A 19,903-nucleotide genomic window follows, 5' to 3' on the forward strand; every position below is an offset into this window, starting at 1 on the left:
TGGTGATTTTCTGTTTTAATAAAAACAGATATATTGTAGCCTATAAAGCGTTAAACAAGCAAAGACCAACAGCTCTGCAGTGTTTGAATAAAGCCAAAGTTTCCTCTTATTGTTGTTTATACTGTGTTTCTGTGCAGATTCTCAGTAGTAGGCAGTGGCCACCAGGAGGCAGCATACACACCTATATACTGCATGCATTTACACACATGCTGCACACACACGGTCACTAATAAAGGAAGTGAATTCCCGTGATCCACATGCTGAAGAGGTTAACTCACATGAGACTAATAACATCAACAATATTATATTAGAGCTCCCCTCCTCCTCCTGTTTGAAGCAGCTGAGGTTTCATTAAGAAGGACCTTCCACACACAGTGGACATGTCAAAATCTGCTCACCTCTTTGTCTCAGCTTTTCTATGTATCTGTGTATCTGTGTGTGTGTGTGTCTGTGTCGGTTGTGTGTGTCTGTGTGTGTGTAAGCTAGCTCTAATTAGCTCTCCTGAGCTAATAAAGGTCATCATGTTGTCCTGCTGATACCCCATTCATAATGAGCTGGTAAAATAGACAGTTATTAATAGACACATATTGCAGCTGTGTGTGTGCGTGTGCGTGTGTGTGTGTGTGTGTGTGTTTGTGTTTGTCAGAGGGATCGAGCAGGTGTTGCTGTGTGGATGTATTCTGCAGTGTATGAATAGACCCTGCTGATAGATTCACACACTCGTAGAGCTGGATGGTGATGATAGCAGGCTTAGAGGTGGAGGTGGGTCGGGGTATGACCACATATGAACCAGGATGCTGTAAACCCTGGAACCAACACTCATGTGGGCTCAGTGGGGGGGTTGGTAAGGACTGAGGTAACAAGTAAAGGACTGGTCTAGTACTAGTGAATTGGCAGTTAGGGAGTGATAGACCTGGTGCTGTCTCCATCAATCAAATCTAGTAGGCTAAACTAGTCAAAGTAGAAACCTGGTACCTCTAGCACAGCTGGTAGGACTAGTGAGGACTAGTGAGGTTTAAGGGCTAGGTCTAATGTTGGTGGACAGAATAGAAGACTAGTAGGACTAGTTGAGGTCAAGATGAAAACTAGTTAGTACTAGTGAAGATTTAGTAGAAGCTCTTTAGGACCAGGTGACCAGGTTTAGTTGAGTTTATGATTCTTTGCTCTCTAGTTCAAACCTGAACATGTGGAGGGCTGTGGAGGACTAACACAACTAGCGATAACCAATGTCTAGTGTAAGCTTAGTAGGACTGGTGAAGGACCAGCCTGTAAAGATATCGGAATTAATAGAAGGCTAGATCTACTTCAGGTCAAATCAAAAAGCCCAGACCTATAGGACTAAACAGGATCTGTGGGATTAGCAAAAACTGGCAGGACTAGTAGAAAATGGATCAGCTAACCAGTAGAGAACCTTAGCACAGCTAGTGTATGATAGGACTAGTTCAGGTCCTCCCAATAGATTAGTGGCAGTCATTCATTAATAAAACTGGCATGGCTAACTAAGTCATGACTGAAGGACAAAAATGTTTGTTTATTGTTTTGATAATTTGCTTTTTAATCTGTAGTTAATTAATTTAGTTGTGATTTAGATAAATTATTCTTTCCTTTCCTTTCCTTTCCTTTCCTTTCCTTTGCTACAACTAGCTGAGAGTGAGCAGCACAGACAGACAGAGAGAGAGAGAGAGAAAGATTTCCATTGAGATAGAGGGACTGTCATCGCCGCTCACCCTGAATATCATCACCTCAGTGATTCTCTCTCTCTCACACTCTCTCTCTGTGTACGCTGTGTCTTCCTGGCTGTGTGGCAGTCCCTCTCCTCCACCCTCACACACGTGTCTCTCAGTCAGACAGCGCTTCTCCTCTGTTTGCTTTGCGTTGTCTCTTCGTTGGTTTTTTTGCTATCGGGGGAGCAGATGACAGAGAGGAGAGTGAGGAGGAGGAGGTGGAGGAGGTGAGACAGCTGTCTCCCCGTCCATGATGTGGAGTAGTTTCCTGAGTCGAGGTAGGAAATCCTTCTTCTTCCCCATCCTCTGTGTCTGGTCTGCGGTGCTGGTGTATGTTTCTGTGCCTGACGGTTGCGGCGATGCGTTGATTTTACACTCAGGTGTGTGTTGATGCGTGTGTGTGTGTGGGGGATAACATGACCCGGAGGTCATGGCCTGGACTCGAACCCTGAACTGAGCTCAAGTCTAAAAACAGTGATTCACAATCAGCTGTTGATTACAGATTATAATAATTTTAGGATGCTTAATCTGTTTTCTGCTCTGCTGCTGACATTTCGTGGGTTTGGATTTTATTTATGTTCTAATAAATGTAAACATCCTTGAGTGGAGGCGGCAGAAATTTCAGGTGAAGGCTGAAATCTCTGACGAGGTCTTTGTTCTGCGTTGACTGACTGGTTGAAGAAAATACGTGATGACGGCTGAAGAAGACTGAACTTGACAATAGCTTTATCAGTGATGTGATGTGATCTGACTTTTCTATTAACATTAGGAAAGCTTTAGTTTACATTTGTCCTCATGTTCAACCTTCTAGATTTACATTTTTGATGTTATTTAATATTTTGTACACGTTTCAGCACAGAAAACATCACTGCTTTGACATTGATCTGGATATTAGACTTTAATCTGTATTTAATCCATCAACTGTTCAAACGATTAGGGGAGTAACTGGATTTTAACTTACAACTCAACAGTGGCTCTGATTTAGCTTTTAAATGTTTGTTGTTTTAACAATTTATCAGAATCAGAAATACTTTATTAATCCCATTAATGAAGATAAATAAGTCTTTTATTCAAGTCAATCTTTGTCCCCCTGACACTGTGAGCTGTTTTGTTTTTGCCCATTTTTTAATATTTGTCGATTTTCTACCAGTCGGGCGTTAATAAACAGTATAAGGTGTAAATATCATCTTAAAACACACAAATTCATAACTGTAAACACTGTTTACAAGGAAGACTGTTCCATTCCTTGGTCGCCATTTGCAGCGACCACCTCCTTGCGATCGCAGGGAAACACGCTCACATGTTCCATGTTAAATGGCTTAAATATCAACCTAATGATGCATCTTCCTGGTAGGGACGAGCTTACTGTACCAGCCGTCGCCACCTTGGCAGCATATGAGTCTAATTCTAGATGAATCCATGCATTAGGTGGCAACCTGTGATGGCGCCCAGCTGTCACTGAACGTTCAGACACTTAAATATAAGCCTGACTTTAAACTTAAATTTATATCAAAAAGCTGTACCAGGCTGGGACATTTTTGTAGCCGCCTCCCAGTGGCCAAAAGAGGAACCGCAGTTACTGCTTATCATAAATATATATGGTCATAATTGGTGGAATATTCGTCCGTAAAGTGGAAAATTTTCCTCATTCCTGCAGAAATCCTCACTAACGAAGAGAATGTAGCTTCGCTGCATATTCAGTCTGTGAAATGAGCTCACTTCTGATCTCTGCTACAAACACAGCTGCACGCTGCGCCGCCTCGGCTGCCTGATTTCCTCACTCCCTGTGATCTTCTTACGTCTGTTTGACCTGAAAAATCCGACTGCTTCTCAGAGGAGGAGGAGGAGGAGAATATTTTCCAGGAATCTCAGCTCCTAAATGAAGATTATAGATCCTTTCATAATAACTCCAGAAGATTCCAGAATAAAAAACAGTACAATCAGATTAGGAGAAAATAAAGGCTGTGATTGGTCCACTGAGTCTGTGACCACTTCCTGTGTGTCTAGCATTCCTCTCATTATAGATAGCGTGACTGCTGTGATTACACACACACCGCTGCTCATCACCGCAGTGCAAACTGAGTTCATGAGACAAACACACACACAATGGATTCCCCTGTTCACTGTGTGTGTTTGTGTTTGTGTGTGTGTATATTCAGATTCACCTCTTACAGCAGCCCCCCCCTGTGTGTGTGGACAATTTTCAGTTTGTTTACATGTAACACAAAGGTCTGCATCACACACAAACAGCTACCATGAATATGTGAAGCTAACAGCTGCTGTGGTCGTTATCATTACAGCTGAGCACACAGATTTCGTACACAAACACTCAAAGAGACAAAAAATGAATTCATTCGTTTTTATAGATTTAATGCACAAATATCCTCTTCAATTTGACCAATTAGCCTCGGTTTTGTGATGCTTTTATGGGAAGTTAATGAGCATTAAACTTCAGGAGGAAGTGGACCACGAACATCTGCTGAAGAGAGAAGGGGGGGGGGGGGCTTTGGGTTAATCTTTTAAAGTTCTGGATGATTGCAAACAAGAATGAATGCATTTGTTAATTTGACCATGGCTGAAGTGACGTGTCTTTCATCTCCTGTGCTGTGTTTGAACTGGTAACGCTCGCCCACTGTGTATTAAATATCAGAAAAAAGTAACGCTTCGAGCCTAAAAAGCTCCTGTAGGCTTAGACCCACGTTTCTATGGTAACACACAGTGACAGAAAGGGGAAAACATCCTTCATAATGGGATGTTTGTTAACAGTGATGTGGAGTGATGGTTGTAGTAACTTGAGGACACTCTTTACATTTTTTCCCAGCTCTCTCGCCGTGTCTGTGAGCTCCTGAAGTCATCCACACTGCAGGTTAACGTGCTGTTTTCCACTGAGTCTCAGACAAGAGCTCTCCTGTCTGCATTCATATTCCTGATTGGTCTGCAACGTGTGTGTGTGTGTGTGTGTTCATTTTGGATGAAGAAGAATTTGAACATGACCTAGTTATACACACACACACACATACACAGGCTTGTTATGCTAATGTGTGTGTTTCTCTGCATAATAATAATGCAGTGTGATGTCTAATGCTGCCGTCAGCAAATCCACAGTCAGTCTATGTCGCTCGACCGCTCGCTCTCTGTGGATAAGGAATGTTTAAGATGCAGATGAAGGTAGTGAGACGGCTTCTCCTCCCTGTAGGATCACTAGTGTATTAATATCCCTCCTTCTTCCAAGCTTCATGTGCAGCTCTTTCAGCTGCAGTGGGAAGCAGTTGAGGGATCATACACAGTGTTATAAAGGACAGCCAGAGGCTAAAAATGGGCACATAAGGCTCCACCTATCCCCACCTGAACCCTTTTGACATGTGCCTGCAGAAGCATCTCATGACACACTTGATGTTTGACCTGCATCCTATGATCATCATCACCATTAGTGCTTGTTCCGCTCCTTGGGAGGTGGTCTAAGGGTCTTTACAGAGTTTTGGTTTCACAATCTTTTTTACTTTGTGCCACTGTTTTGGATCACTATTTGGCTAGGTTAAGCATAGCATTGGACAATAAGTTAAAGATGTGGTTGGTGCACCACTGATAGAACTCATTCCATCTGTGCTTTTAGATTGAAATCACTCACAGGTGCTGCCATGTTGGAAACAGACGCCATCTTAGAAGTATAGTCAGCGTAATAGAGGTTTAGAGGTGAAGCTGCATTATCACTGTTCCACCGAGACACCCATCCACTTACAGCTTGGCTGCTCAATTGGCTACTGACCTCAATGCTACTTCTTCCATTTGTTAGCCAACAATAATTAACTAGAAAAGGGCATTTCCTGAAGAAAATGCAAGTTTGATTGCTGCAGCTGAAGCATTGCTTTGAATGCTGATGTGAAGGATTGAATCAGAGCAATTCAGAGCTTTGTATGCCTCTGTGTGTCAGCCTGTCACCATGGTAACAGCATAGGAGACCTCAAAAACCACTCCAACTTTGAGAGCCTGGCGTGCGGAAACGATTCGGAATTAGAAAATTCTGAATACAAGTTTGATAGAGCAGCATCTAATGAGCGTTTTAAGACTAAAATGGAATCTGTAGCTTGAAATTTGTACATTTGGCAGATGACCCTCGTTGAAGGGCTCTCTCATAGACTTCCATGTTAAAAATGACACTCAAATTGCTTAATATTTGAAAAATTATATTTTTTTGAAAAAAACCTGACCTGGAATGTCCTCTGTGAGATGAACATTTTGATAGTTGAATGGCTGAAATCGGTCAATGTATGCTGAAGCTACGCTGCGCCAAAAACATATGGAAGAATAAAAAAGAAGAATAAGGAGGGTGAAGAACAATAGTTTGATTGCCTAGCAATGGCAATCAATCTAATAAATAAAAACAAATTGGGGAAAAAACATATGAACACTGATCAGTGTGATGAAAAACTTAGCTAAGAGGCCGTATACGATCATATATGAGCATCCCATCCACTTACATAGGAGTTTATGACCTATAGTGCAGCCAGACCACCAGGGGGTGATCTAGATATTTTGCCCTCAGTTTTTTGGAGCTGGCTAGCAGCAACACATGTTTGGACTACTGCTGCTCTGCAAACCAACAATTCTGGGTGATAAAAGAGGAAAATGGTCATGTTGCACAAGGAGACCCGAGCAGACCCCCAGAAGGCCCCACAGATAAGGAGATCCCTCCTAATGAAGCACTTCCCAGTGAAGTCTGTTGCATCACCAGTCACATTAAAAACTGCCAGCCTGCTTCCTTCAGTGATGCTTTCAGACCATGAGTCAGAAACGAGGGCGCCTCTTTGTGTTGCACTTTCATTACATTACATTCCTCCATAAATGAATTTGACTGTGTCTGTTGAAAATGAACCCACTCTGGCTTATAGCAGTCTTTACACTGTCACTGATACACATCAAGACTGAGCTGCAGACAAGAGCTGTGCCAGGACCAGACTTGTTCCAGACTGTTAAAAATAAGATGGACAAATCCTGCAAGATGTCAGCTCGTGGTTTTTCTGACGTGCAGGTTTTGGTGGCTTCACATGCTGCTGTCGTCTGACTCCCCGTTAATCCAAAAATAGGCAAAGCGATGGAGTGTGAGCAGAGCGGAGGCAGACAGCTGCCACGGCAACACATGATGCACAAGACTGTATGTAATACACACAGGAGGAATTTTTAACATGGAAGTCTGTGGGGACTTTTAGAGCCAGCCTCAAGTGGCCATTAGAGGAACTGCAGGTTTTTGAGCAATAAATAACAATATATGATCATTACTGGTGGATCAATAAAGCACAATGGAAGTTTTAGAGCTTTTGTTAATGGCAGCATGTTTTCCACAACATACCTGACCTTCAGTCTGTTTAGTTCTTTCTATGAAACATGTTGTGAAGCAGAAACCTCAAGCTTGATCTGCCCGGATGTGGCGGCTCCGTCTCCTTTGTTAGCGGAGGTATAGCCTGAGTTTGGGCTGCTATCAGCAGCGACGAGGTGACAATGAGATTTACAATGTGACTTTGGACTCACTGGACTCGCCATAGGAGCGTGTGTGACTTCTTCTTTGTTGGTGTGTGCATGTGTTTGTCTGAATGTCCCAGTCCACGCCTCCGATTGGTTTACCATGTAATTGTCCTCTACCTCAGCCAGTCATTACTTATAGTGGTTTTCGCGACCTCCCGTCTCATCAAAGACCCACTCAGCCTGCTCAGATCAGCTCAGATCAGCTCAGTAACGCTGCAATTTGTTTGATTACTCCTTACTGAAAACAGTAACGCCGTTTAGTTATAGCTCTGTTATTCCCATTACTGTTTCTAACACATGACTCAAATGTAAACAAGCTGAAAAAATGTGTGAAATGTAATGGTTTCTGAAGTGGAGTCTGGCTCTCTGCACCCAGAGGGGAAGACGATGCCGACAGTATGACTGCCTAAAAAGATTTATGTCCCCACGGACGAGTAATACAAGCACACACACACACACACACACACACACACTCTGTAACAGGAGATGTGTGAATCGACAACAACTGCTCTCTGATCTCATCTCATACGCACACACAGCAGAGACAGCAGCAGGGTAATTTAATCTTTAATCCTTCAGTTTAATCTGTAAGTAGTGTGTGTGGTCGTCTTTTCTCTCTCTCTCTCTCTCTCTGTCTCCATCTCTTGTCCCTGGGGATAGAGTTTCTTCTCTATCCCCAGAGGGGAAATGGCAGCAGGGGATTAGGAAGTCACACACACACACACACTCACACACACCCACATATACACACCCACATATACACAAACACACACACCTGACGTGAAGGGTTTGGAGGTTCAGATTGCGATGACACATGCCACTCTTGCTCCGGACACCTGATACTCTCTCTCTCTCTCTCTCTCTCTCTCTCTCCCTCACACACACACACACACACACACACACACACAGTGAGTGGTGGGTGTGTTTAGCTGATCTTTTGTTTGGTAAAGTCGTACGAGTAGAAAGGAATAAATGCAGAAAGAACACGGAGAAAAGTTATAAAGACAATCAGACGTCTGCTTCAGGTAGGAACCTCCTACATCCTCCTCACCTTCCTCTTCCTCACCCTCAGCCTTCATCACTTCCTGCTGTCTGTTCCTGCCGCTGTCGTTTCACTTTAACTCGATCTGTTCAAATTACTTTACAGTCTGATTAACAGCACCAGATGTTTCGCTTCACTATGACGATGATATGAGGCTGAAGTCAGTCAGTGCAGCAGAGTCCATTCAGCAAGCTGTGAAATGAATGTTAGAGCGGAGAGATCTGAGGAAGCTCTGTCAGTGCTGCGGTGTGTGTGTGTGTGTGTGTTTGTGTGTTTAGACTGCAGGACTTCACAGCATCCCTTATATTCAAGTGACATATTTTCATGTGTGCTTCAAAAGAGTGTCATGAAGAGCTTATTGTTTCATGGAAGCTCACACACACACACACACACACACACACACACACACACACTCACACACTCACACACACACACGTTCTGTTTCCTTCAGGATATTCTCCAAAAGATGGGTCATTCAGAACTCTGACTGTGATGATAAAGGTATAGAATCCTGAACCATTAATGTTTCTAATTGATGCATTGATTAAAGCTTTGCCAGTGAAGCTGGGGAGAGTGTAGATTATACCTCTTGCCCAGTTCTGACACCTCATGACTTTATTTTTGATTAATGCCTGAAGGAGGAAAGTTTCAGAAGTGATTCTGTGTGACCAAGTTCTTTTAAATATATCAGTGTGTATGCTGTGTGTGTTGGAAATGGACTGATCTCATGTCCAGAAATGAAACTTTTGAAATAAAATGTGTTTTGTTTGCATATTCACATCAACCCAGTGTCACATCAGAATGAGTTGGTCTGCAGTGAAGCATGTATTAGCTTCACAACAAAGACTCCACTTTCACTAGTAGCTTTTATGTCAGCAGGTGTAAATGTTAGAAGGTTAAGCGGATCCAGTTAGGCCCCGTTCATACTGGAGAAAGTCAATCCAGCTAGAGTAGGATTGAATCCAGATAGCCTTTAAGCTGGATACGTTCAGACCTATTTTCAAATCTGGCTATCACACACATGTGTCCGCGCTCAATCCAGTTTAATCTGGCTTGTTTGTGGTCCTCCAAACCTCTAGGTGGTGCCTCATAATATACAGAGTCCGTTTAGGCCATAGTATGCGTCATGCGTTTTTTTTTTTGGTCCTGTGTTGCTCGTTCTTTGATTTTTTTATTGGTTCAAAAAGCAGTTGATTCCTTTGTAGCCCTGTCGGAAATAAACTCGGGTCAATTTCGACGGTTGTTTACATATGGCTTTTGTACACAACCCGGACACTGTCCCTGTGAACCCGGAAGTATCATGTCGCTAGCAGGATTCGCTAGCCGCATTTGCGTTCAGACCTGAGCCACATTTGAGCCAATCTAGCTAGATCCACCTCTGAGAGGTGGATTGAAATCAAGCTGGATATAGCCGGATTCGCGTTGTTCAGACTCTAAACTATCCGAATATATCTAGATACGGCCCAAACTCCGCTTTAGCCAGATTGATTTCCCCAGTGTGAACGGGGTCTTAGACACAGAAGAACAAAGTTTTTCATGTGAAAGTATGAGTTTTTGTGTTTTGTTTCCCCCTCAGTGTTTTCTATTGCTTTTAGTCATTATGGTTTGGGAGCAAATTCCTGGTGCTGTGGGTTGGTTCATCCTAATACTTGATCCACAGAGAGTTTCTCCGAATTTTATTGTTAAACTGTCGTTGGCACTGTGGGCTAATTACTCCGAATGTGTCAGTGAGACTCTGCTGGCATTAAAAAAAATCAGGTCAAAAAAGTCACTTACATAACAGAGAAAATGCATCTGACAGTTTAAAACAACACTCTGAAGAGAGATAACTCGCTTCCATCCAAAAAGGAAAAAGACATTTAAATGAGGTTTGTTTCCATTATGTGGTCAACACTGCTGCAAGTTAAAGTAAAAAAAGAGTAAACAAACTGGAAACAAAACATCATTATGATAATGTTTTCATCCTTTATGAGACAGAGGGACAGTCTTCCCCTTTCTTAGTCCACATTTCATCTATGGAATAAGGAACAATGTTTATTCGGCTGATGAGCTTCCATCTCACCTTTCTGATTTGATGCTTCGGCGATGGAGGCCCAGCTAGTTATGATTTTAGGGACATTTATCTTTAAAATGTTATTGTTATCAGACCTTTTTCCTAAACTACTACATCTGTAGAGTCCACTGTGCAGGAAACACCAGTGGACGTGTACAGTGGACTCATTAGTGCAGCTTTCCACTCTTTCAGTCACTACAAATAAGTTTAACAAACAGCAGAGCTGCTCCGTGTGTCGGTTCATTCCGTTTCTGAACCTGAAAGGTTATTTTGCAACTCGGTCGGCCCTTTTGGATTCATACACCGGAGGAATGTGAGTGATTAAATATCAGCCACATTTCTGAGTAACCACACCCGCAGAGACACGGTGTGCTGCAGGTCGGATCGGTTACAGCAGGTTCGGTCTGCAGCTCGCAGCGCCACACAGCTCCCTATGTCTTCATCATTTGAGCCTCCCAGCAGCACTAACTGTGAGTGTAAATCGGTGTTTGTGTGAGAGGTGTGAATGCCAGAAATGGCCCCGGGTGCAGCCAGAATCATAAATCTGACCGCTGCAGAGCAAAGTGGACGGACCAGCAGGACGCTGGATGCTACAAATGAGAAAAGGATTAGAATCAGTGTATAATCTGAGCAGCTGCTGGTGTCAGCGAAGGACACAGCAGGAGGGACGCTCTGACCATTTCAATGTTTGGAGCTGAAACTGGGCGACTTAAAGGAGGGATTCACCCAAAAATCAAGTGTTTTCTTTGCTGCTCATCCTTTCAGATTACAGATTTTCTGATGGTGTATCGTGTATTTTGTAGCCAGATGGATGCATGGCATGCAGAAAAACAGACTCCTCAGAGTGAACCTGCCTTCACACTAAAAAATGGAATTAGATTTAGGGCTCAGTTTGTGGAGCCAACAGCAATATCTCTTTCCCAAAAAATCATGACCCAGTTTATCGACATAATCCACAGACCTGACTGTGAAGCAGCTTTATGGGATAACATTTTTTTTTCTACCTAAGCACACACTGCTAATGTATCGCTGCACAGAAGGCTGAAGGCTAAATATATGGTGACAAACGTCTGACAGTGTGAATCAATGTCAACATTTCATCATGGGTGCGTCATAGATTTACCCACAAAGAGTCTGTGTGAGAGGGTCTGAGCATCTTCACCTGAACTCCTGCTTAGTCCAAATACAGGCAAGAAGAAGACAGAATCAGGCAGCATGCTTGTCACTTAATGTGGTCACTGCTTTAATTATTCAACGTAAGTCCTTATGACATTAAAACAAGTGTGTTATATACAATTTCCTCCAAGTGGAGGCACGCTGCCTTCTTTGCAGTGATACGATGACACAATAATTGGCAGTTGTAGTTCAGTAGATGGCGTTTTTGTACATTGTGGCACCACAAGTGGTTTATTATTATATATAAAGGATGGCAATGCAAAAATAAACAGAAAAAAAACACTGTACAACAGGATTTTTGGGTGAACTGTCCCTTTGAGAATGAGGATTCTCTAATGGAAGATGGATTTATTTCAAAGGAGTCGTCCTGATTTTGACTGATTTATGATCCCTGAATGTACAGCAGCCTGAAATAAAAGCTCGCAGCTCGTCTCCTCTGTGTTGGCTGGTTCCCAGGCTGCCTTACAGCCTGTTTCCATTTGAGCGCGGCAGCAGATGTGTACATCAGTATTTATAGCAGCTTCTTAGAACAGCAACTTACTGTAAGAGAGACGGGTTACTGTGTGTGAACTGTAACCAGATCTCAGAGGACAGAAGGACAGAATTAAGACGACTCTGTCACCACACCGTCTATCACACACATACACACCTACTGACAAATATCTCTGATTCAGGCTGATCACAAATGAAGCGCAGGGCTGCACGTGGCTTCCACGCTGCATGCTGATGAGTTTCATTGTGTGAATTCACTCTGGAAAATGAGTAACGCTGCGTTGACGAGCGCTGAAATGCTAAAAAAGGTCAGACAGTGGTGAGGCAGCTCAGGATGAAGGGTTTTGTGAAGGCTTAAGAGGTCTTCAAGAAGTCCCAAATAGTCCGGCAGGATGTTCCGGAGTCCTTGAAGTGGTTTAAGCTGTCTGTGGTCTTTAAGGTGGTTTAAGCAGAGCAGATCCAGGTTTGACTGCAGTCTGAGCTCTCAGGCGTCCTTTGTCCCAGATTTCAGCACTAAGCACAGATGGGTACTCACAGCTGGGAAAAGTCAAAGAAGGTGCTGGTGACATGATCCAGAAAGGAAAGGTCCTTCAACGCATCTGTAGGTGGGTTTCCCCCTTCAGGACCACAGTGACAAGGTGACACAAATGTTTATAGAACCAGCCCTCAAATCTCAGGTTTTATTTGCGATGAAGTGATAAGTCAAAGCCTGCACCTCCTCGTCAGTGTCTGTTCTTTTCTTGCGTCGCTTCACTTGTTTCTGCTTCAGAGTTTAACGGCGAGAGAACCACTCGGAGTCAAGTTCCTGCCCTGCAGCTCTTAGTAAGTTCTATTTTATCCTTAAAAACAGCCCATTAGTTCCTGCAGTGGAAAAGCGCCTTCTGAGAAATTGTCTATTGTAGAGAAACTAGGAGTGATCAGCAATGATCCTTGCGGGTGTTTTAGGCCGTCTTGAAGTGGATTCGTTTTTTTTGATGGCTCTCTGGTGGTTCTCCTGGATGTTATGAGTGATCTGTCAGTGGTTTCAGTGGTTCTGGAGAGTATTAGGACAGTCTGGATGGCTCTCCTAGCTGTTCAAGTTGTTCTTGGGTTGGTTTCAGTGGTAAGGGGGGGACATGTGTTGAACATCTTATATCATGTTCTGGTGGGTTCTTGTAGGAACTTTAATGGTTCCATGTTTTTAGGCCTTGAAACCCGTGGTTTCACTGGTTCAGTTGAAGGTTCAACCGCAATGCCAACATGCCTTGAAGGGTCTCTTCTCATGGATGTTTGAGGTATTTTCAGGGTAGATCTGTTGGTTCTTTGCTTTGTCTTTAAGCTGGCTTTGGCGTTTTGTCAGTCATCATTCAGAAGTGATATACTTTTATTTTTGTAAGTGCTGACAGTTGGCAGGAACAACTGCTATGTCTTCACTGCACTGGCATCAGTAATGACAAAGCTTTTATTTTGGTGGAGCCACCCCGCTGACACATTACACCATCTTCTAAAATAGACCCTAATCTGCATTTACTATCATAAATAATCTCCCAGCTAATAACGGCTGATCCAGACAGCGGTCTGAGGTGTCGTGTGTCCAGCTATGTGTGTTTGATTACAGCACTGTGTTGTGTCATGTTCAGAACTCGATAATAAGATGCAGTTATAAATACAGACACTGACTCACAGCTCTAATACACATGGATTAAATCAGAGAGCAGCAGCGTGGACTATAGCTAATCCACAGCTATCCTAATGTCACACACACACACACACACTGACCTGGGTAACTAACTTCTCAATCCATTTCATTCAGATCAATATAAAGCCGTCATCTGCAGGCGTTACTGAATTCCAGGCATGTCTTACATTAGTGCATTTAGGATGGGTTAGCATGGACTAGAGGGTATATAGATGTGTCCGAGTGGGTTATAGTGTCTTTAGCTTGGGTTTATAGTGGGTTCAGAACGTGTTAGGAGGGGTTAGTGTGTTGATGGTGAGTTATAGTGTAGCTTGATGAGTTGCAGTGAACTTAAATCTGCTATGAATGCGTTATGGTGCCGTTAAAAAGGACTTCATGGTGTGTTTATTTCTTTATTTCTCTTTCACTTCATCTCATCTCACAGAATAGCTGGGTGTTCAAAAGGGTTCTATTGAGTTACAAATTTATTTGAAGTGCATTTGGACTGAGGTAAAACTGACTGACATGGGTTAGAGTGTTTACATATATGAGATCAGAATACAATATAGTAGATTAAAGAGCATTAAAATATAGTTAATGTATATAAAATGTAGTTAAATTGGACTCCTGGTCCACCTCCTCTCTACCTCCTCTGTCAGGGCTGATTCAGTTACCTTCAGTGTTTCCACCCACACCCTGTTGTTATGAAAGCTCGCTGCCGGCCTTCAACAATCTGCAGATAGAGGAAACAGAAATATCCATCAGATGTGTGCTTTCTGTATGTTGTGTGCGTAGAACACCTGCTCGTTATGTAACGTGCCTCACGTAGATGTGGAGCGCTGACAATATTGTATGTGAGGTTTCAGGCTGTGGTTAGTTAGAAGAATTATTTCTTTAAATTGCAGAGGTCAGATGTTCGGAGCAGCTCCTGCTGGCCCACACGCAGCTGGACACATGGACTCATTACATCAGCCGCTCCTTCACTGTCTCTGTAGCATCTCCTTACTCTGCCTCCAGCAGCTGCAGCTCCATATGTTCTTTATATTAATGTAAATCAGATCAGCTGTTCAGGTCTGTTCAAGTCATCACACCATAAACATCGGATGAATTTCCTCCATTTGTTCTTCAGATGCTTTGCCAGGAGGTGTCAGTGAAAGTGTCGGCGTGGTTGTATATGTTACATGTTATTAGAAATGAGCTGAATTGAAGCTCTCCGTCTCCGTTTTTTCAGGAAGTGGGTGTGGCGCAGTGGGCGGATCATTGCCAGGACTCATCGGTGCCACTGGTCCCTCAGTGATGATGAAACCGTTCCTGTCATTTCCTGTTGAGACGACGTCACCGGTTGGACTCTTCCCAAACTTCAACACGGTACAGAAGTGTGTGTGTGTGTAGCTGCAAGGGAATGCGTACCCTGTCATCAGGCTGGTGACCTCTGACCTCTGTGTGTCATATGTAGATGGACCCGGTGCAGAAGGCCGTCATCAACCACACCTTTGGCGTTACCATGGTACCCAGAAAGAAGCAGGTCATCTCCTGTAACGTCTGCCAACTGAGGTTCAACTCTGATGTAAGTGTGTGTGTGTTTGTCATCACAGAGTAACACAACCTCCTCTTGTTTATACACAAGTGTGGGCACTTAATTTTTACAAAGTTTAGCTCATTAGCACTTATAGGCTGTGAAACTGAGGAGCCAGAATTTGATTCAGCTGTCAAATTAACATTTAGCTTGCAGGCTAATATTAGCTTGAGCTATGAGCACTTTCTCTTTTAGCTATCGGTATAGATGTGTTTGCTGGACTTGATTTCATCATTGCTAAACGTTTGCTGGATTTAGAAGTTTCTCCTTATCCAAAAATACATCCTGGTCCTGTCTTTGGGTCCAGAACATATTGTTAACTTTAGCACTTTACACATTGTTATCTTATTAACGCTTATTAAAGTGTTAAAATGAAAATAGTTGTAGCAGTGACAAATCTATTCAACATGGAGTTCAAAAAGAAAACACTAACCTTGCTTGCTAACTGTTGCGAGCCCTACTGGAATGTCACAAAAAAGTAATTTTACAAGTTTTAATCCTAAAAATTAATCGCATTTATTCTTTATTCTCACCTTTAAACTCTTGTTGCACAAACTGGTACCCGAGCTGGAGTTCCTGTCTCCTTGAGCCCTTTAAAGCTAAACTAGCCCAAACACACTCTGGACCTGCCTCTAAACAGAGCGATTATTTCGGAGAATGTTTAACACAGACGAGTCTTGGTGCTGTGTAAATAATTAGCTGTAACACTGATCCCTTCTGTACTGTAATAACACAGCGTTGTGAAAACCATACTCAGCTTTTATACATAACTGCGGAGAGGTAACAAGCTGCCTCGTTACTGACATGCCAATCAAACGTGACTAATTAATGAGCTGGTAATGTTATTCATGAGTGAACATAAAAACAGGAATCAGTGCTGAGGAGGAGAGCATGAGTTCTGCTTAACAAGCTGAGTCACTGAGACAGTCACATGAGGACACTGTCCACCTGAGGGCCTGTTACAGTGGACGTACACTGTTACACTGTCTGCTGACACTCAACATGAACAGCGAGGAGCTCATCTGCTTGAATTCACACCCGAACACAGGAGTTTGCAGACGCCATCTCCTCCTGATCTGTTCCTTTGAAGGAATAGGAAGCGGCCTGACAGGAAGTGACATCATCACCTTGGTTCGTTACGTCCACCTGAGCCCAAACAGGAAGATAAAACTCTGCTCTCTGTCTGTTTGCATCCTTCTCTCAGTCTCAGGCCGAGGCTCATTACAGAGGCAGCCGCCACGCCAAGAAGCTCAAGTCTCAGGAGAACAAGGCCAAGGCCAAGCTGTCAATCACCACAGAGACCAATGGGAGTAGCTGCAGTCCTGCTGGCCCTGCCCCTCCCGTATCAGCTAACAGTCAGCACACAGGTCGGTCTGGTCCACTGATAAAACTCATCTGTGAGGTTGTCTTTATCTGACATTGTTTTGTTTCCTCCTCCTTCCAGAACTCCTTTCCAGCCTTGCCGACTCCTCCTCTCCTCTCAAACCCTTCCTCCTGCCCTCCGCCTCCCCTCTCTCCTCCTCCTCCCCCTCCTCTAGCAGAGCAAGCAGTGAGCCTCCTCCCTCAAGCCCTCCCTCCGGTCTCCCAGCTCCAGGCCTCTCCTCCTCTTCTTCCTCCTCTTTATCTTCATCTTCCAAAGCATCTCCCCCTCCTCCTCCTCCTCCTCCTCCTCCTCCTCCAGCTCCTGTCACCTGCTCCTCCTCCTCTTCCCCTGCTTCACTTCCACCACCTCCTCCTCCTCCTTCACAGGACGCTCCTCTCTCAGTGGAGTCGGAGGAAGAGAAGGCGAAGAAGCTTCTGTACTGCTCTCTTTGTAAAGTCGCCGTCAATTCGCTGTCACAGCTGGAGGCTCATAACGCAGGTGAGCAGGAAGGAGGAGATGTATGGAAACCCACCTTCTCATCAACAACACCAGGTTGTTCCACCATTTAAAAAATGGAAATACAGTGACTCCTACAGCACTGAAAGGTTCATGCTTAGTGTCAGTACATGGCAGACAGTCCAGTTTTTGTAGGAAATGTCAGCTTGGACCTGCATGAAGTGATCCTCACCAGTGATCACGTCCTCAGACCACAGAGCTCCTTCTTCATCTGGTAGGAGAGCATCCGTAGACTGGAGTGGCAAGGACACCCTGCTCTGTCCTTTTTGCTGTAGTAATCTGAGTATTTGTGTGAAACATAAATGTACAGTGATTGAAGCGTGAAAGCAACATGTCCCTTAACATTCCTCAGCAGTCCTGTGCTCCCCCTGCTGGAGACGTGTGGTAACTGTAGTACCATAATCCTAAAATCTCACAAAATGAATTATTTAAAAAGTCTTCAGTCGAAACCAATAATCAGATGTGCACATTAACAAAATGCTGACCCACCTCTCCTCAGTGTATTTATCAATGTAATTAATAAAGTGTTTTCTTGTGTGTTTGTGTGTCTGCTTTCAGGTTCAAAGCACAAAACAATGCTGGAGGCTCGCAGCGGCTCCGGGCCGATCAAAGCGTACCCTCGACCCGGAGCCAAGCTGAAGAACGGAAGCACCTCGGCCCTGAAGGGATCCGGCCTGCAGAACAAAACCTTCCACTGCCAGATCTGTGACGTCCACGTCAACTCCGAGATCCAGCTGAAACAGGTGAAAACTGTCAGCAGCTGCAGGCTGTGAGACAACACCACACCCCTCCTCTTCCTTCCTTCCTTCTCCTAAATGTTGCTCAGTCCCTCTCTGCCAGTCCAGTCCTGTCCCAGCTTGTTTCCAGACTGTTTGTTGTTGTCGTTGCAGCACATCTCCAGCAGGAGGCACAAGGACAGAGTGGCAGGAAAACCCAGCAAACCCAAATACAGCCCCTATAACAAACAGCAGCGCAGCTCACTCACTGTAAGTGTCCCTCTACCATTCTCTCTCTTTCTAGGTCAGATGTGCTTTGTAGATCAAAAAATCCATGAATACAGATAATAACTAATATACAACAGTAATAGGAAAATATCACTTATGCCTTTAGTTACTCCTCTCCTCCCTAACTCTTGTTTTCTCTCCTTCCTCTTCCCCTTCTTCTCTTTCCTCCCTCCTTTCCTGCTCTCTACTTACCTTCCTCTTTCACTCATCCTCTCTTTTTCCTCCTCTTTTTGTTTCCTTTCCTATATGTCCTCTTCTCTTCTCTCATGTCCTTGTTTCCTTCCCCCTGTTTCCTTGACTTCTCCCCTCTTGTTTCTCTGTTCCTCCTCCTATTCCCTTATGTCTGTGCTTCCTTGCTCCTCATTTCCTTACCCCTTTTCCTCTGATGCCCCTGTGTCATGCCTCCTCCTTCCTTGTTTCCTCCCCTCCTCTCCTTTCTTCATTTGCTCAGAAGGAGTTGGTGAAGCCATCCCTCTCTCCTTCTTTCCTGTCTGCACCTTTTGCACCTCCTCCCACCACCCTCACCGCTTCCATCTCCCTCCCTGCATCCTCTCTCACCTCCTCCACCCTCCTAACTCCCACCTCCTCGCCCCTCACCCCTGCCATCTCTCTCCACCCACGCCCTCCTGCCACCACGTCCCTCTTTACTGCCTCCTTCCTGCGTCCAGCTCCCGGACCAATCAGAACGAGCCAAGGATCGATCCTCTTCACGCCGTACTGATCACACGGGTCACAGTGGGGAGTCCAACAGCGACCTTTGACCTGCTGTTTATTGGAGCTGTGGGGGGCTGAAGAAACATTGCCGTCATGGCTGTGCAGGTTCAAATGTGCTGACTTTGAACCTGCTGGAGGCTTCTCAAAGAAACATGAGAGGACAAATCCTCCATCTGTCTGGATCGGATCCGAAAACTCACAGCAGACCTGAACAGAACCAGTAGCTGAAAGGTTACTAAATCAAACTTTTATGCAGACCTGGAAAAGTCCTGGAAAAACTACTAAACTGTCTAGAAAGCAATAAGTGACCATTGAAACTTCTGCAGCTCATTACGCGTCTAAAGTCGTCGTGATTGCTCCAGAATCAGCTGAAGCAGGAAGTCCACCGTGCTGCGATGACGAGCAGCTAGTGTTGAGAACAAGCTGGACAGAGAAGTCCAGAACCCGGCTCAGGTCGGATCATCCGCTTATGGTTGGAGGCGGTATTCTTCCTCCTGCTGGACAAGCAGACCAGCACAAATAAGATGTCATAAAACAAATACTACTGCAGCTGTCTTCCCTCTGACGTCCCTGTGCTCATGTCCTTTAATGTTCATCATGCCCAGATGGAGACGTAGAAGAACGAAACCAAAAACTGTTTTTCTGTGACTGCTCTGAATGTGCAAACATGACTCACAACGTGGCGATTGATATGTTTGTGGCCTGTTGTAGGAGATGACTTTCACAGCTCCTGTTATAGCTTGTTAAGGTTTCTCCCTCTTTTGGCTACAAATTTATCAGTCACATGTCTGAACATCTTTACCTGTCATTAAAAACATTTCTAAAAAAGAACAAACTACCAAAAACAGCAGAAATCCTCCCACGTTGATGTCTTCCAGCCTCTGGTCTCTGTGTTAATCACTGCCAGATATGCAACTTATCAAAACTTAGATCACATGCATTCAATTTAGACTGAAAAGCACCAAAATTAGCTTAAAAAACTAAATATATTTTAATAAATCTGATATACATGTATGCAAATTATTAGAGGACGTCACTGCTTTGTCCTCAGTGGCGCCTCGTGCAG

The 19,903-nt window shown here is 44.1% G+C and overlaps 1 protein-coding gene across 4 annotated transcripts; it reads left to right on the top strand.

Annotated features, from left to right (window-relative positions):
• The first annotated feature begins 1,858 nt into the window (after window positions 1–1,858).
• On the top strand, window positions 1,859–19,675 carry znf385b (zinc finger protein 385B). 4 transcript variants are annotated; one of them, XM_028394318.1, is made up of 8 exons: window positions 1,859–2,002; window positions 14,896–15,032; window positions 15,121–15,231; window positions 16,445–16,607; window positions 16,685–17,101; window positions 17,678–17,862; window positions 18,010–18,105; window positions 18,575–19,675. In XM_028394318.1, the coding sequence occupies exons 1-8, from the start codon at window positions 1,975–1,977 to the stop codon at window positions 18,842–18,844; spliced, it is 1,407 nt and encodes a 468-aa protein (XP_028250119.1). In that variant the 5' UTR covers window positions 1,859–1,974; the 3' UTR covers window positions 18,845–19,675. The 4 variants fall into 4 exon arrangements, with proteins under 4 accessions (XP_028250119.1, XP_028250118.1, XP_028250117.1 ...); XM_028394317.1 differs by lacking the exon at window positions 1,859–2,002 and adding an exon at window positions 7,931–8,269 and having other exon boundaries at window positions 18,578–19,675; XM_028394316.1 differs by lacking the exon at window positions 1,859–2,002 and adding an exon at window positions 7,933–8,269.
• The last annotated feature ends 228 nt before the right edge of the window (window positions 19,676–19,903 follow it).

Source organism: Parambassis ranga, chromosome 21 (genome assembly GCF_900634625.1).
Source record: "Parambassis ranga chromosome 21, fParRan2.1, whole genome shotgun sequence".
In the NCBI taxonomy this organism is placed as follows: domain Eukaryota; kingdom Metazoa; phylum Chordata; class Actinopteri; family Ambassidae; genus Parambassis; species Parambassis ranga.

What these genes read in the sequence shown, in the direction of transcription:
- znf385b (XM_028394316.1), top strand. Translation starts at nt 8,059, where the DNA reads ATGCCACTCTTGCTCCGGACACCTGATACTCTCTCTCTCTCTCTCTCT. An exon ending in CCGAGATCCAGCTGAAACAG is followed by an intron (nt 17,863 to 18,009) that starts GTGAAAACTGTC and finishes TTGTCGTTGCAG; the next exon opens with CACATCTCCAGCAGGAGGCA. An exon ending in AGCAGCGCAGCTCACTCACT is followed by an intron (nt 18,106 to 18,574) that starts GTAAGTGTCCCT and finishes TCATTTGCTCAG; the next exon opens with AAGGAGTTGGTGAAGCCATC.